This window comes from Mercenaria mercenaria, chromosome 7 (assembly GCF_021730395.1).
Source record: "Mercenaria mercenaria strain notata chromosome 7, MADL_Memer_1, whole genome shotgun sequence".
In the NCBI taxonomy this organism is placed as follows: Eukaryota; Metazoa; Mollusca; class Bivalvia; order Venerida; family Veneridae; genus Mercenaria; species Mercenaria mercenaria.
In genome coordinates, this window is record NC_069367.1 from 51,749,319 (window position 1) to 51,766,752 (window position 17,434).

Here is a 17,434-nt window from a genome sequence, read left to right on the forward strand (position 1 = left end):
ATTCTTGATGCCATGGCTATTATATCATACATGTCAAGTTTCCCGGATCGTCCGGGAGTCTCACGGATTTTTTGTCCATTTCCTGGACATACGGAAATCAATTATTTCTCCCGGAAATCCAAAATTCCAAGATAATGGTTTCCTACATCAAACTTAATCCCTAATTACACACTTTGCCTTACGTAATTTATCACTCTACTGGTATATTGATAAGAGTTTAACAAGGTCACGCACTGATGACATTCTGCAGACAGGTGTGTACTGTGCTATTTTTAGATTGTGTTAATTGGCGAGTGGTGAAACTGACATAATATGATGATAAGACAGGAACTTGTTTATTGAAGATTTTAAGTGTGAAAAGATATATTTAAGGATACTTAAAGAGCCGACCTTTATTGGAGTGATGGCAGTCATTACCACTGATGGAGAAAACAACTAGAGATAGGTTATAACATTCTTTCAACAGCTATGATTTTCAATTAATTTTCATTTTGATGAGTAAAAAGCATTTCTCAGTATAGATTCAAAATGGTGAAATAGATTTATTTCCAATCAATGTTAGATCCTGTTCATTTGCAAAAAAAAATCTAAGACTGTAAAAAAAAGCAACTGCAGATTATTCACATTAAAGAAACTCGCCAGTATAGAAATTCATCCAAATTCCAATTCCTCTGCTCAAACCATACTGTAAATTGTAATAACTGAATAAAGTTACTATAATTATATGTATATAATTTTTTTTGTTTACATTGCAGAATTTCTAAAATAAACTTTTCCAATCTTTCAAAGGGTGCTTATAAAAAGATACTGATATATGGCAAAAGTGCAGATCATGATCAGACTGCATGGACAATTTACACTCGTCCCAAAGGTAGAATCAATCGTATTCAACAGAATTTAGGTTAACACGTTTAAAATGCAACTTTAGTACCTAAAAACATTGCCCAAATCAGATCTTATCTGTTACACAGTTTTATATTCGACCAAAAATTTCCTAAAAAATGCTCCTCGAAAAAATCTCCTGGATTTTCATCAAATATCCTGGATTTTCAACTGAAATCTCCTGGAAAATTATCCACGGAACTTGACATGTATGTTATATATATATATATACATTTATCACATGTTTGACATCGCGGGAGTGTAAGAAAGCCATTAAATAAAAATGATAATACACTAGTGGAATAAAGCTTTGACATCGACGTCATTTATAGCGTTGGAGACGTTGGTCAAATTGACTTGTTTATATAGTAAAAGAAAGTAGAATGTATGAGTTTTCGACAGGAAAAGCTAACGTGATAAAAAGAATATTACATTTGTGACTTTCCACATTGAATTTATTAAACTCGTTGAATAAAATTGATAAAATGCTTGGCTAGACACTCATGTAATATCCTCTGTATGTATGCTTTTTTGTTTCAGATGAAAGTAACACACAGACCTGGGGGGACTTTCTAAAGTTTATGTTTGAGTGTGCTAGCGCAGAGGACGTTAGTTTGAAAGAAAGTGCACTTCATATATTCAGGTGTGTAGATGAATAAAATGAAAGCCACAACAGCAAGTTCACTTAAGGATGTTTAATTTAAATTATGCAAGCTGATTCTTAATGATAATGAATGAATGACTGGTTCTCTGGTCTTGTTGTATAATGCTGGACTATGAAACCAAGGGTCATGAGTTTTAGCACTTGCTCCTCCAAATAAAAGTTGCTGACAGACTTTATTAGAACCCCATCTACAAGTGTTTTACCATAAAAGAGACAGCTTTTAGAGTTTTGACTGTCATTTTCTGTATCTTACAGTACCCTGAAAACTTTGAATAAGTTATGTGGAGTCACCTGTATGGGTAACTAGTGGAAACTGTAATGAAAGTAAGATTATAAGAAATACACAGATATGTTGTTAAAGTGTCTCGGGAGAGGAGTAGCCAGTAATGAAATAGATTTACAGTAGAAAAACACTGCCATTAGTTTCGTAGAAAAATGTGCAGCTTGACAGACAATAATATTTTATAGTAGCAATTGCAATACATAGCAAAATATTCTAATTGCATTATCAGATTATCAGTTTTAATTGAAAAAAAAAACGAAATAAGGAAATCTTTCAGATTAAATCGTTATCATTTTTATTTTGAAAGTACTTCATTCTTCTTACTAATTTTTATGCAGGGCTGGTCAATTAACATTTAGCCAGCTGGTGGCGTGATTCTGCTGTGCAGGCTGATCATGGTCTGCACTGTTAGCTATTCGGTCTGTAAATTTTCATTGAACATTCCTCCGAATAATAAATGGTACTGCCGAAATTGAATGAAAGACCAGTCCGATTTTAGAAAAGATTAAGTATATTTCGAGTAACGGAAATGGTAGGAAGATATGTGCATAGTCTACATATATTATTTCAGTGTGGTGCCTGGAATATTTGGAGACGCCCAAACCCAATATTTAGATGTGATAAAACAGATGTTGGCTCAGAGCCTGGCGGTCCAGGATGCACCCAGTGTCGGATTCGAGGCTGTGAAAGCCCTTACAGCATTTCTCACCACAAATGAAGGGGAGGCCTCGATTGTACACCATTTTCGAGATTTACTTCCAGGAGTCATACAAGTATATAATTAAAGAAAAGTTTTTCTTGTGCCATATCAGTTTTGTCACTAAATGCACTTAAAATCAAAATGCTTCCCTTACATATACAGCCGGACTAGCACATATAAGGATCACATATGTGAGAGGGAAAAACTTGTCTCTAATCAAAGGTTAACAAGTCTGTAGAGGCAGATGGTCGTTGTAACAGGTTTTACTGTATTTATGTATGTGACAGTGCTGGTAATGACCAAGATTTAAGTCTGATTGTTAGATTTCTGGTTAGTTTTATAGCTAAATAATGGGAAAAGCAGTTTTCAAATCATGCAATTATGCCAGACTACTTTTAAAATGAGAACATTCCTGCTGTACAGCCTAAGATGTAATATCTATACATCTCTTTTGCTGAAACATCTTATAATAAATGGAGTTCATTTGTAAGTTCATTCTTTGATTTAGGGCCGATTCATTTCACCCAACCGAGAGTACACTGGTCATTTGTGTGGAAAAAAGTGCTAATTTCTAATTTCTTATAACTTTCTAGTGGTTTTTTTTTCCTGCTGTTTTTTCGAAATGTATAGGTCAGTAGGTAGTAAGTAACATTAACAACCTTTTATTTCTGGAACGTCTAAAAACTAATTGCGATGACATTATTATTATTAGAGACTTTATGAAACGGGAATATGTAGATTAGTTCAAGTGATGGCAGATGAAGAACATTATTGCCCACTCCTTTCAGGCTGTTTCGGAAAGTGTTAACCAGCAGGATGACGACACTGTATTGAAATGTTTAATAGAACTGGCAGAAAATGTGCCAAAATTTCTTCGGCCACAAGTGGAAAATGTCCTTACATTTGCAATGAAGGTAAGTTTTAGTTTATTAAGAAAAGTATAAAAAAGCGTTTTTCTGTCACTGTCCTAGTATCGATATTTTTCCAATTTAGAAAAAGGTAAAACTTGAATTCCAAAAGCTGTCTTTATTTGAAGCCTAGTGTGGTTGCTTTTTTTAAAAAAAAAAAATCTTAAAAAATGTTGTAATGAACTATATATTGGTAAAAGTGATAAATTAATGATGAAAATTGCAACTGCCATTATATATATTGAAAACTAAATTGTGATGTGAATTTATAGACATTTCACTAACTTCACTTTAGAAACCTCCTGTTTTCCTGAAGAAAGTACTTCACATGGCCAATTTTTGCTGTTGTAAACCTGAATGTCTATATTGCTGTTATTTCTGAGCATGTGATATTACACCCTTTCCTTACAAGTTAGAACACATGGGCAACATAGCATTTTTGAGAAAAGATACAAAAAAAACTTTCCTTGTTCAAAACCTTATTTTAATTGACCTATATTTTCTTTCTGTGTTTAGGTGTTGTCTGATACTAACTTGCCAGATACTTGGAGGCAGCTAGGACTGGAGGCAATTGTTACACTGGCTGAGTCTGCACCAGGAATGGTCAGGAAATGTGCAAAACTTATACCAATGTTAGGTAAGAATGGTATTTGTATGCCCACTTTTTCCACTCCCTCCACCCATAAGTACATAGTACTTAGTCCCTTAATGAGACTGTCAAGTCTGTACATTAATTTGTCCATCCAAAACATCTTGTATCTCCGTGTGTAACTTTAATAGAGATCACTGGATTCCATTGAAGCTTTAAACAAATGTTTCTTGTGGAAAAAGTGTGTCAAATGTAAGAGTTGGATGACTGTACTTAAAAGGTCATGGACAAGGGCCTTAACCTTGTATCAGGTCTGCCATTTCTGGGCATTTGAAAACATATTTCTTGTTTTCCCTCAAAATGAAAATTTGTATTGTAGTAATAGAAATGTTTTGAGACAGAGAGGGGTCTTAAAAATTTGATTTTTTTATGAATTAATGAATGTAATTTTGAAATTACTGTATTTTTAGTACCCCAAGTGTTGGCTATGATGGTAGATCTGGAAGAAGAGGAGGATTGGGCAGTACAGGACGAGGTAGATAATGAAGATGAGGACAGGTAAATATCTAAATATAGATCAGGCTCGTTTATATACTGGTCGGGGTCATTTATCCCTTCTATCATGTCTTTCGTTAGACAATTGTAAAAAAGGGAACATATACCATTAATTAAATGTCTGCGGATTTTTAGCTTGTTGTCTATCAACAATTTTTATTGACATTTCTTGAGCAGTTTTCAAGAAACTTTAGAATGTAAATGGCCACTAGATCTTGATTAAGTTTAACAGTAGGCAACCAGATACGCATAGAGTTATGAATAAAAATACAAATTCATGGCATTTATATAGCGCAAAAATTATAAAATATTCTATTGCGCTTTACAATTACATAACACACATTTAGCATATACAGATACAAAATATGAACAGGATTCTAGAACTTAGATTTAAAGATTTGGACATGTATAAATACTGTTTTACACCACTTCTGGTATTTTGTATTTTAACAAGACTACACTTCATGAAACTGCCTAAATAAATGTATGAACCTTGTTGTAGCCCCAGAACGGATCCCGACATGCACATTGACTGAACTTTAAGTGTCTGAAAGACAACAGATGTGCAAAAGGTTTTTGGTAGCATTCATGAAAAGAACAGAACTTTTTCTTCGAATTTTATGACATTTTTTTAGTCGGACATATTTTAAAAATATTTAATTTTTATGAACATTTTATAAGAAATTTGTGTTAAAAAGCTGTAACAGTAGGCTTCTGTTCTTTCTTAAGTTTTCACCAGAACAATACACCATTTTAAGCATAGATTTTTCCAATTTGAAAACTTGTTTTTTAGTAACTCAGTGGCTGGAGAAAGTGCCTTAGACAGACTGTGTTGTGCCCTTACAGGAAAAACCATGTTACCGCATGTACTAGCTAATGTACCGCAGATGTTGCAAAACAGTGAGTATATTTGGTCATGTTTTACTAATAGGTCAGTAGAATCAAAATTTAGAAAAAAATCATGTTTTGAACCAATTGATAAACCATCCATACTTTTTAGAAGAAATTGCTTTTTATATCACACTGCAAATTTCTCCTTTTCTAGTTCAATTTCAAGCTTGCCAAAAGAACTAGCTGACTTGAAATGAACAATCTATGGGGAGTGATGATCATGTGCTGTAGGTGTTTGCCTTTCTAGCAGGGTTTGTGGGTTTGAACTAGCTGACTTGAAGTGAACAATCTATGGGGAGTGATGATCTTGTGCTGTAGGTGTTAGCCTTTCAAGCAGGGTTTGTGGGTTTGAACTAGCTGACTTGAAGTGAACAATCTATGGGGGGTGATGTGATCTTGTGCTGTAGGTGTTAGCCTTTCAAGCAGGGCTTGTGGGTTTGAACTAGCTGACTTGAAATGAACAATCTTTGGGGAGTGATGATCTTGTGCTGTAGGTGTTAGCCTTTCAAGCAGGGTTTGTGGGTTTGAACTAGCTGACTTGAAGTGAACAATCTTTGGGGAGTGATGATCTTGTGCTGTAGGTGTTAGCCTTTCAAGCAGGGTTTGTGGGTTTGAACTAGCTGACTTGAAGTGAACAATCTATGGGGAGTGATGATCTTGTGCTGTAGGTGTTAGCCTTTCAAGCAGGGCTTGTGGGTTTGAACTAGCTGACTTGAAGTGAACAATCTATGGGGAGTGATGATCTTGTGCTGTAGGTGTTAGCCTTTCAAGCAGGGCTTGTGGGTTTGAACTAGCTGACTTGAAGTGAACAATCTTTGGGGAGTGATGATCTTGTGCTGTAGGTGTTAGCCTTTCAAGCAGGGTTTGTGGGTTTGAACTAGCTGACTTGAAGTGAACAATCTATGGGGAGTGATGATCTTGTGCTGTAGGTGTTAGCCTTTCAAGCAGGGCTTGTGGGTTTGAACTAGCTGACTTGAAGTGAACAATCTATGGGGAGTGATGATCTTGTGCTGTAGGTGTTAGCCTTTCAAGCAGGGCTTGTGGGTTTGAACTAGCTGACTTGAAGTGAACAATCTATGGGGAGTGATGATCTTGTGCTGTAGGTGTTAGCCTTTTAAGCAGGGCTTGTGGGTTTGAACTAGCTGACTTGAAGTGAACAATCTATGGGGAGTGATGATCTTGTGCTGTAGGTGTTTGCCTTTCAAGCAGGGCTTGTGGGTTTGAACTAGCTGACTTGAAGTGAACAATCTTTGGGGAGTGATGATCTTGTGCTGTAGGTGTTAGCCTTTCAAGCAGGGTTTGTGGGTTTGAACTAGCTGACTTGAAGTGAACAATCTTTGGGGAGTGATGATCTTGTGCTGTAGGTGTTAGCCTTTCAAGCAGGGTTTGTGGGTTTGAACTAGCTGACTTGAAGTGAACAATCTATGGGGAGTGATGATCTTGTGCTGTAGGTGTTAGCCTTTCAAGCAGGGCTTGTGGGTTTGAACTAGCTGACTTGAAGTGAACAATCTATGGGGAGTGATGATCTTGTGCTGTAGGTGTTAGCCTTTCAAGCATGGCTTGTGGGTTTGAACTAGCTGACTTGAAGTGAACAATCTTTGGGGAGTGATGATCTTGTGCTGTAGGTGTTAGCCTTTCAAGCAGGGCTTGTGGGTTTGAACTAGCTGACTTGAAGTGAACAATCTATGGGGAGTGATGATCTTGTGCTGTAGGTGTTTGCCTTTCTAGCAGGGTTTGTGGGTTTGAACTAGCTGACTTGAAGTGAACAATCTATGGGGAGTGATGATCTTGTGCTGTAGGTGTTAGCCTTTCAAGCAGGGCTTGTGGGTTTGAACTAGCTGACTTGAAGTGAACAATCTATGGGGAGTGATGATCTTGTGCTGTAGGTGTTAGCCTTTCAAGCAGGGTTTGTGGGTTTGAACTAGCTGACTTGAAGTGAACAATCTATGGGGAGTGATGATCTTGTGCTGTAGGTGTTAGCCTTTCTAGCAGGGCTTGTGGGTTTGAACTAGCTGACTTGAAGTGAACAATCTATGGGGAGTGATGATCTTGTGCTGTAGGTGTTTGCCTTTCTAGCAGGGTTTGTGGGTTTGAACTAGCTGACTTGAAGTGAACAATCTTTGGGGAGTGATGATCTTGTGCTGTAGGTGTTAGCCTTTCTAGCAGGGTTTGTGGGTTTGAACTAGCTGACTTGAAGTGAACAATCTTTGGGGAGTGATGATCTTGTGCTGTAGGTGTTTGCCTTTCTAGCAGGGTTTGTGGGTTTGAACTAGCTGACTTGAAGTGAACAATCTTTGGGGAGTGATGATCTTGTGCTGTAGGTGTTTGCCTTTCTAGCAGGGTTTGTGGGTTTGAACTAGCTGACTTGAAATGAACAATCTTTGGGGAGTGATGATCTTGTGCTGTAGGTGTTAGCCTTTCAAGCATGGCTTGTGGGTTTGAACTAGCTGACTTGAAATGAACAATCTTTGGGGAGTGATGATCTTGTGCTGTAGGTGTTAGCCTTTCAAGCAGGGTTTGTGGGTTTGAACTAGCTGACTTGAAGTGAACAATCTATGGGGAGTGATGATCTTGTGCTGTAGGTGTTAGCCTTTCTAGCAGGGCTTGTGGGTTTGAACTAGCTGACTTGAAGTGAACAATCTATGGGGAGTGATGATCTTGTGCTGTAGGTGTTAGCCTTTCAAGCAGGGTTTGTGGGTTTGAACTAGCTGACTTGAAGTGAACAATCTATGGGGAGTGATGATCTTGTGCTGTAGGTGTTAGCCTTTCAAGCAGGGTTTGTGGGTTTGAACTAGCTGACTTGAAGTGAACAATCTATGGGGAGTGATGATCTTGTGCTGTAGGTGTTAGCCTTTCAAGCAGGGCTTGTGGGTTTGAACTAGCTGACTTGAAGTGAACAATCTATGGGGAGTGATGATCTTGTGCTGTAGGTGTTAGCCTTTCAAGCAGGGCTTGTGGGTTTGAACTAGCTGACTTGAAGTGAACAATCTATGGGGAGTGATGATCTTGTGCTGTAGGTGTTTGCCTTTCAAGCAGGGCTTGTGGGTTTGAACTAGCTGACTTGAAGTGAACAATCTATGGGGAGTGATGATCTTGTGCTGTAGGTGTTTGCCTTTCAAGCAGGGCTTGTGGGTTTGAACTAGCTGACTTGAAGTGAACAATCTATGGGGAGTGATGATCTTGTGCTGTAGGTGTTTGCCTTTCAAGCAGGGCTTGTGGGTTTGAACTAGCTGACTTGAAGTGAACAATCTATGGGGAGTGATGATCTTGTGCTGTAGGTGTTTGCCTTTCAAGCAGGGCTTGTGGGTTTGAACTAGCTGACTTGAAGTGAACAATCTATGGGGAGTGATGATCTTGTGCTGTAGGTGTTTGCCTTTCAAGCAGGGCTTGTGGGTTTGAACTAGCTGACTTGAAGTGAACAATCTATGGGGAGTGATGATCTTGTGCTGTAGGTGTTTGCCTTTCAAGCAGGGTTTGTGGGTTTGAACTAGCTGACTTGAAGTGAACAATCTATGGGGAGTGATGATCTTGTGCTGTAGGTGTTAGCCTTTCAAGCAGGGTTTGTGGGTTTGAACTAGCTGACTTGAAGTGAACAATCTATGGGGAGTGATGATCTTGTGCTGTAGGTGTTTGCCTTTCTAGCAGGGTTTGTGGGTTTGAACTAGCTGACTTGAAGTGAACAATCTATGGGGAGTGATGATCTTGTGCTGTAGGTGTTAGCCTTTCTAGCAGGGTTTGTGGGTTTGAACTAGCTGACTTGAAGTGAACAATCTATGGGGAGTGATGATCTTGTGCTGTAGGTGTTAGCCTTTCAAGCAGGGTTTGTGGGTTTGAACTAGCTGACTTGAAGTGAACAATCTTTGGGGAGTGATGATCTTGTGCTGTAGGTGTTTGCCTTTCAAGCAGGGTTTGTGGGTTTGAACTAGCTGACTTGAAGTGAACAATCTTTGGGGAGTGATGATCTTGTGCTGTAGGTGTTTGCCTTTCTAGCAGGGTTTGTGGGTTTGAACTAGCTGACTTGAAGTGAACAATCTATGGGGAGTGATGATCTTGTGCTGTAGGTGTTTGCCTTTCAAGCAGGGCTTGTGGGTTTGAATTAGCTAGAACAATGTTCACATACTTTTATCATATAGCAACAGAAAGTATTCAGTTCAGACAAGATTCAACTCGGATGTTAGAATTTAAAACAAAACAAATAATTTGGAGGCATTGTACTCTTTACACACTTTGACACCTTGACACTATATTTGTTGCTGGAAATAATTGAAATTGTTATATGGCATTTTAGGTGACTGGAGGTACAGGCATGCAGCTTTGATGGCAGTGTCAGCATCGGGAGAGGGTTGTCATGCACAGATGGAGCATATGCTCGGCAGCATTTTAGAGGGTATTCTCCCTTTCTTGAAAGATCCAGTAAGTTTTCTATATTCCCAGACATTTTTACCTGTTACGACAGTAAGTGTAAGTTAAAAGTATTCGGAATCTAGATTTAACTCAGTTGTTTTGAACTTTGGAATGCACTGTTGTGCTGAATGTAAATTGTCAAATTTTATTTGCTGTTTTTAAAACAAAAACTCTAATAGTTTATAGTAGAATGTATTGGAAAGCTTCATACCCTGTCAATTAAGATAGTATGTATTATATATTGATAGCTGTACTTCTTAGTTTACAGTGAAATATCAATTTAAATATTATTTATGGTTCGTTTGATATTTTAAAGAATATTTTGATAGCATGGTATCAAACTTTTAATTTTAGTTATTTGAAAGTCTGCTGAGAAATAATAAAGATTGTCTTTTGTTTTTGAAATCAGAAGGAAAGATTCTTTTGCTTCAGGTTATTGTGAAGAGGAAAGGTCAAAAGTACTGAATGCTCATGAACAGTGATAAGCAGTTAAAAGGTCACTTTTCCGAAACTGTGAATAACGTGAAACTTATTGTTGCACTAAAAGACTTTTTGGAGTTGTTGTTTTTTAGTTCGTCACCATATACTGTTGTTAGGTGATAGCACTAGATGACTCTTTAATCAAAAAGTCATGTTTATTCACTGTTTGGATTGTGTGAAATGTCATTTTTCACAGTATATCATTCTGAAGTGCTAAACTTGACAAGTTTTAATGTCATTGTATCGTGTGTAGCTGTAAAGAAAACCCTTATGAAAAACAAGTAAAAATCTTGTTTCAGCATCCTAGAGTAAGGTATGCAGCCTGTAATGCTATAGGGCAACTCTCCACTGACTTTGGTCCCAATTTCCAGAAGAAATTTCATGAAAAGGTGAGGGGAGACAATAAGCAGACTGGTCTGCTTCCATAAGCTATTTTTTCGTAACTTGAAGTTAATTTACATGTTTGAAATTCCACAGTAGTTCCTAAGAAGTTGACATAGGTGGTAGATTCTTGTATATGTACTGCTGAATGTAATTTTGGCTATTTGCTTATAATAGTAAATTATAAATAAGAAGTAAAAAGAAATAATAAATTGACTTCTGAATATATTTTTTGTTAAAACACTTGTATTCGGTAAAATGTACAGAAAAGTTCTTTCAATTACTTCATTGGCTACATTGTAAAATAGATGTAATGAAATTGTAGTTGTATATCACAGTTTACGTCAAGAATAGTGGCTGAAGTTATAACTAGTTTTGATCTTTTATAGATGTGCATTAATCACTAGCATTTCTATGATTCACCTGTCAGGTTGTACTTGAAGTGTTGTCTGTGATGGATGATGACTCAAACCCCAGGGTACAGACACATGGAGCAGCCGCCCTAGTCAACTTCAGTGAAGATTGCCCAAAAGGAATCCTTGTACAGTATATTGATGCAATAATGAACAAACTAGAAAAAGTGCTGTCTAATAAAATGAAAGAGGTATGGTTAAATAAAGGTCTTTGTTATACAAAAATTGTTCTGCAAGATTTTTAAAAAAATAGTTGTCCTTATATTTCAAACATCTTTATCTCAATTATGTTGAAAGTTACAGGCTAACTTGAATCGGCTTAAGTCCACATTTTTGAAACAAGGGTCCAGGATTTTAAAAAACTTGGCAACGTGAATTACAGTACAGCTTTGTCATTGGTCAGTTTCTTTATAGAGCTCATTTGCTTTAGATTTGTGACTGGTCTTCAAACATGGCTTTATAATGTTTGACTCTGTTATTGTCTAATGTGAGTCACATTGCATGTATTATTTTGCAGATTTGATTTGTCTTCAAGAGGCTTTAAAATTGTTACTTACATAGTTATTCAACAGTAAAAAAGATGAAATAATGAAAAAACAAACTGTTTGATGCAAGGCTAGCGATATCATGTTCGTTTCATGAATCAAAATCTGCCGAATCCCTATGTTCTCTAACCAGTTTCTCAGTATTTTGCAGATATTGCTACATGAAAGTGTGTTTATTGTACAAGTAATGTTTGTATTTCAGCTAATGGAGAAAGGTACAAAGATGGTTCTTGAACAGATGGTGACCACACTGGCTTCAGTGGCAGATACAGCAGAGGAAAAATTTACAAATTATTATGACAGGTACACATAATAGAAGAATTTAAAGGGAGGAAAATCATGACTTTTCATTTGAAATTTTCTACAATTCGTTAAGTACTTTATGTTGAATAGTGTGATGCCATCCAAAGAAAAAGTCTTGATTTTTATGTTAGAAATTTTTCAGCAGCTTGTTCTGAGGAAGTAATTATACACTTCTAATTAGTTGTTGAGCACATTAAAACCAGTGAATGCCAGTTGTGCTAAAAAGAAAATTGGATCCAATTTGGTGGTTAAAGTTGACGGTTTCAGAAATAATAAACTGAAAGTACTGTTCTAGAATAACAATGAAATGTATGATTGTATGTAATTTAATACACTCGGTGTAACAATTACATGTTACCAGTAGTCTTGTGGAAAACCAATTTCACTGTTCTTGCGTGGAACAGAGCTCGCAGGGTTAGTTTTGTAGATATAGAGCACTATGACAAGGATTTTATATTTTGTAAATTAGATTGCAAGATAAACAGGGGTTAATGTTCTCTTTAAGATTTGACAGAAGACATTTTATATGCTTCTTTTATGAAAGTTTTTATCATTTGCTACAAAGGTGTTTAACCAAGGCTAACAATGTAGCTGTTCAACCAGTTGTTGAACTTAACAAACTTCTTTACCTGCCTAACTTTTCTGTCAGATTAAACTGTAAATTCAGAAAATTGTGCAATGAATTTTTTTTTTTGCGATATTGGAGAGTTTTGTAATAATAAAAGCAGATACTTGAATTTGTTATAAATAGTCCTGTTTTTCTCGTAGGTTTGGGCTTTTTTTGCATCTATCTGACGGGGCCAAATACTGGCCCCATTGCAAATGCCAATTAGGCCTACTTTTTACCAGTTTAAAGCAAAAAACTCCCAATCCAAAGATAAAATTAGAAAGTAAGAAAAAGCCTGAAAAACAAAAAATTCTCCAAGGTTGTAAACTAGTAATTCCTTTCAATGTCTACAAGTAGAACTTGAAAAAGCTTTGTACTATTATGATTAAGTGTTTACTTGATTTATCGATACAATTTTCTCAATGTGGACAATGTTTGCAGATTTATGCCAGTTCTGAAGTATATAGTACAACATGCAGACAACACAAACTACAAATTATTGAGAGGAAAGACAATAGAATGTATCAGCTTGATAGGTTTAGCAGTAGGCAGGGAAAAGGTAATAACATTCTCAAACAGTAATAACATTATTTGAGTGGATTTTAGCTCGGTAACTACATTTTCCGAGCTGATCTTGGCTCAGTAAGAACTTTCTCTGAGCTGATCATAGCTCGGTACTAACATTATCATTCTCTGAGCTGATTGTAGCTTGTTAACAACATTGTCATTCTCTGTGCTCTATCTTTGCTAGGTAATAACCTTATTCTCTCTGCTGGTCTTTGTTGGATAATTACATATCATTTTCTGAGAAGATCTTAGCTAGATAAAAATGGTATCATTTTCTATGCTGATGTCAGCTATGTATATATCAGGGGCTCATTTGTCTGTCATTGTATTTTTCCCTCCCCCAGCCCCCTTTCCTACCCAAAAAGAAAGTATTCTTCATGACATCAGGAATAAGGGTGTTAACAAATTTCACTTTGTTGAGGTTGTAATTACACCAATGTAAGGGTGAATTTCCAGCATTTGTAGTAGAGTGATACAGACGGGTTGGTAATATTTTGGATAAGATGGCACATTTATTTAAAACCACCTATTTTGGCATGGCTGCTTTTTGATACATTGACACAGTAGATTTCAAACCTGACTATACTGGAGCAGTTGTAGATGATGTATACCATACTGGGATACAGAGAGACATTGTCTCAATGACTGTGCCTACTTGCTAGATAGTATCTGATACAACTTCCAGTTCAAGACATGTTGTATTTAAGTCAGTAGGTCCCATAGATTTCCTTGAATCAAAATTTCAGTACCCTGAAATTTTTAACCCAGTCTGGTTAGGGAAGCACTGATCACTGTATGAACTAGTAAAACAGTGTGTTCAATCATCCAGTACACCTTTGATCACTGTTTACAGTAATCCAGGGGCAACTGTGGCAGAGTGGTTAAGGTGGCTGACATTGAATCACTTGGGCAGTTGTGGGTCGAAACCTTGCTTTGAGTGAAGAACACTTGCATGTCAGCAAACTATCCATTTGGCCTTGAGAATGTCAGTGATTATACCTGATGGAGCATTTGAGGTGTTCCTCCACCATCACAAGCTAGAAAGCAACAATATGTCTAATATTTTTGAATGTGTGACGTTAAATCTACCAAAAACATATGTGAAAAAAGAAATGAAAAGTACAATAAACCATTCTATGATAGACTTTACATGTTTTAACAATGCGATACATCACAAGTTACCTAAATGTGGTAAACCGTTCAATAAAACAACTTAGAAAAAAAGTGACATGTTTTCTGTTGTTTGCTGTGACGGAGGAAAGGGCTTTGTTATAAAACAGGGGTCATATATATTATGTATATTGTGTGGCTGTAGATGATGTACACCACACTGGGATACAGAGAGACACAGTCTCTGTGACTGTACCTACTTGCTAGATAGTATCTGATACAGCTGCATTTTATAAACCGTTATATTTTGAAATTGTTTTATGCCCCTTGTTCATCGTCTGCAGTTTCTTTAAAGAATGTCGAAAACATTGAATATTCTGTGATTGGTCTTCTTTCAGATTCCTTCAAATATTGATCATTCTTGGCAGAATCCTGTTTGTCATGTGAACAAAAAGGGAAATAAGTTAAAAATCTCAACTCTGGCCCGATTTCAAATACGTTCACAAATGTTCATTATGCAAGACCACAGGAATTCTGAGTTGTCTGAAAGTGTGGCCGCAAAGGGGGTGGAGCTAGTTTTCCCAATATATGTATATGGAAAATTTTGAAAATTTTCTCAGACACTATTAGCTGAATTTTAGAATAATTTCACAGCCTTCTCCAGGTGGAAAGGTTTCATTGTATACATTCCTTAAATGTCATATTGTGTATTTTATGTTACAGTTTATGCAGGATTGCAGTGATGTGATGCAGTTATTGTTGAAAACACAGACAGATATGACTGACCTTGCTGATGATGATCCACAGGTTAGTTCATACATTCTCATTAGTGTTCTATTCAGTGGTGAAGTCCTTTGTTCCATTGGAATATTTGCTGTTAACCCTTACCCTGCTAAATTTTGGTCCATCATTCAATACCAGCAGTAATATTTATTATTCAAAGGGGTATTCACTGAAAATGCACTGAGCAAATAGGGAACAGTGCAGATCATGATCTTGATCTTGGTCTGCACTGGTCGCAAAGGCAGAATCACTTGCCACCAGCAGGCTAAAGGTTAATAAATAGGCACCAGAACTAAAAATACAAACTTCAGAAAGACATTACTTATTTTAGATATTTGTGTAGTTAACTACATCAGAGTTCACAGTCTGAAAAAAAAAAACAAAAAAAAAAAAAACAAACCAATAGTTATTTGAGCCACTGCATTGAAATAACATGGATAGGATTAAGATTGACAGAGGTTGCTGAACAGTTTTCACACTGCAAACCTGGGTTCCCTTCAGTAAAGAGGTTTTAGGGAAAGTCTCTAAGACATTCTAAAATTTGGATTTTGATACTTTGCAGTCTTCACTGACACAATGTCACTGCTATTCACATTAATAAAAATTTGGTCTGAGATAAATGAGCTTCTTCAGTGAAAGTCTGCTAAGACATTTTAAAACTTGGAATTTTGGGATAATTGAGAGTCTTCCTGCGAATGTCATGCATCAGCATTAATAAATAATTTGGTCGAGATAAATACTCGTACATGAAACCATTATTACAACATGAAATTTTATAGGTGCTGAATTAGGTCATTCCTGGGTTATTGTCGCAGTGTTAATTTTGTAGAAAATTGACAGAATCCATTATGAGTAAAAGAAATAAATGCGACAAATGTGATTTTGTAGTCCTTGAAAATTGGGAAAAAATACTTGAAAAGTACTTAAATTTTGTTTTGAAGTATGAACCATGATTGAATATTTTAAGTCCAATATACATCATCCTTTCACTTAGTTTAAGAAAGGGTGTGGTGGTCTGATGGTTAAGGTGTCAACCTTTCAGCCTATTAATCCTTGGTTTGAGCTTCACTGGGGTCACAACTACATCTCATATTACACCAGTACTGGTTACTCATGGAGTGGACTTGAGAGTGGTGCAAATAAGATGAAAGCTTTTATCACAGTAGAGCTCATTGATGTATCGTGGTATTTGAAAATATTTCATTAAACATGTACATTGGTACTGTTGCCAGGACTGCATGTCTGTTGACTATTCTTTCAGATTTCGTACATGATTGCAGCATGGGCAAGAATGTGTAAAATACTCGGCAAAGATTTTGAGCAATACCTTCCATTAGTTATGGGCCCTGTACTACGAGCAGCATCTTTGAAACCAGAGGTGGCTGTATTGGACAGTAAGTGATCTTCTTGCAGTGTCATTACAAACTTTTTAAACACATGTTAGATGTTAGATAGAAAAAAGAAATGAACATATAAAAGTGAACTGAAAGAATCTTTTCACAAACTTACGCCTGGAAAAGGATTTGAAGTTCCTGGATGATGTAAATGAAATAATGTAACATGCCGTGTGAAAAGCTGTGAGCTAGAACAGGGTTTACTGGAATAGCTTAATAACTTACAAAAAAGTGCCTAAATGTTACGGTAGAAAGTTGTAACTGGTTCAGTCAGTTAGCACGAAAGCAGCCAAGCAGTAGTGCTGAAAGATCCCACAATTACTAGGGAGGTTGCAATTTCAATATTATATAAATGTAATAATTTCTGATGTTCGGATAGAAATTAATGTCTGATAAATGTCTGATAAATTTACGAGTTGCCACTACACTTGATTCTACAGGTTTAAACATGATTTTACAAACATATACTTTGAATGTGTACAGTTTATTGTGTAAATTACCTGCAATTTTAGGAAAAATAAAATCCATGTATATGTATCAATGCAGGTGTGAAATTGCAGCCTCTGTATTTGTCAGTGCACATACAAATATTTACTCCTTCTCTATATATTTCAGGTGAAGATCTTCCAGAGGTTGAAAATGATACAGACTGGCAGTTTGTTACCCTCGGTGATCAGGTACGAGATCATTTAAATAATAGGGCATTAAATGTAAATACTTTGCCTGCCACACTGAACACATCTTACCTGTTACATAACTGAACTAAAGTGGAAAATAATGGCAATGCAGTTATTACAGTGGCTTTATTCTCTGTGTAAGCAATAAATTTTTCAATGATCCATGTTCAGTTTTCTGTAATGTTTGCTGTTAGTAAATAAAATGCAGCTACGAATTATGTCATCATACAGCTGTTGATTTAGACATGTTTATTCAATATAGAAGAAAAATTGGTGAAAGCAGAGATTCAAATATATA

General features: G+C 36.4%; 1 protein-coding gene across 1 annotated transcript in view; it reads left to right on the forward strand.

Annotated features, from left to right (window-relative positions):
* Positions 1 to 17,434, forward strand: part of LOC123554166 (importin-5-like) — a 44,507-nt gene that overhangs the window by 12,969 nt on the left and 14,104 nt on the right. The window contains exons 4-17 of the mRNA XM_045344110.2: positions 1,423 to 1,525; positions 2,401 to 2,602; positions 3,318 to 3,443; positions 3,954 to 4,074; positions 4,497 to 4,584; positions 5,375 to 5,481; positions 9,761 to 9,885; positions 10,656 to 10,745; positions 11,168 to 11,341; positions 11,898 to 11,998; positions 13,047 to 13,164; positions 15,006 to 15,089; positions 16,327 to 16,459; positions 17,075 to 17,136. Coding sequence (XP_045200045.2) covers positions 1,423 to 1,525; positions 2,401 to 2,602; positions 3,318 to 3,443; positions 3,954 to 4,074; positions 4,497 to 4,584; positions 5,375 to 5,481; positions 9,761 to 9,885; positions 10,656 to 10,745; positions 11,168 to 11,341; positions 11,898 to 11,998; positions 13,047 to 13,164; positions 15,006 to 15,089; positions 16,327 to 16,459; positions 17,075 to 17,136 — 1,634 coding nt within the window. The remainder of the gene's footprint in view (positions 1 to 1,422; positions 1,526 to 2,400; positions 2,603 to 3,317; positions 3,444 to 3,953; positions 4,075 to 4,496; positions 4,585 to 5,374; positions 5,482 to 9,760; positions 9,886 to 10,655; positions 10,746 to 11,167; positions 11,342 to 11,897; positions 11,999 to 13,046; positions 13,165 to 15,005; positions 15,090 to 16,326; positions 16,460 to 17,074; positions 17,137 to 17,434) is intronic.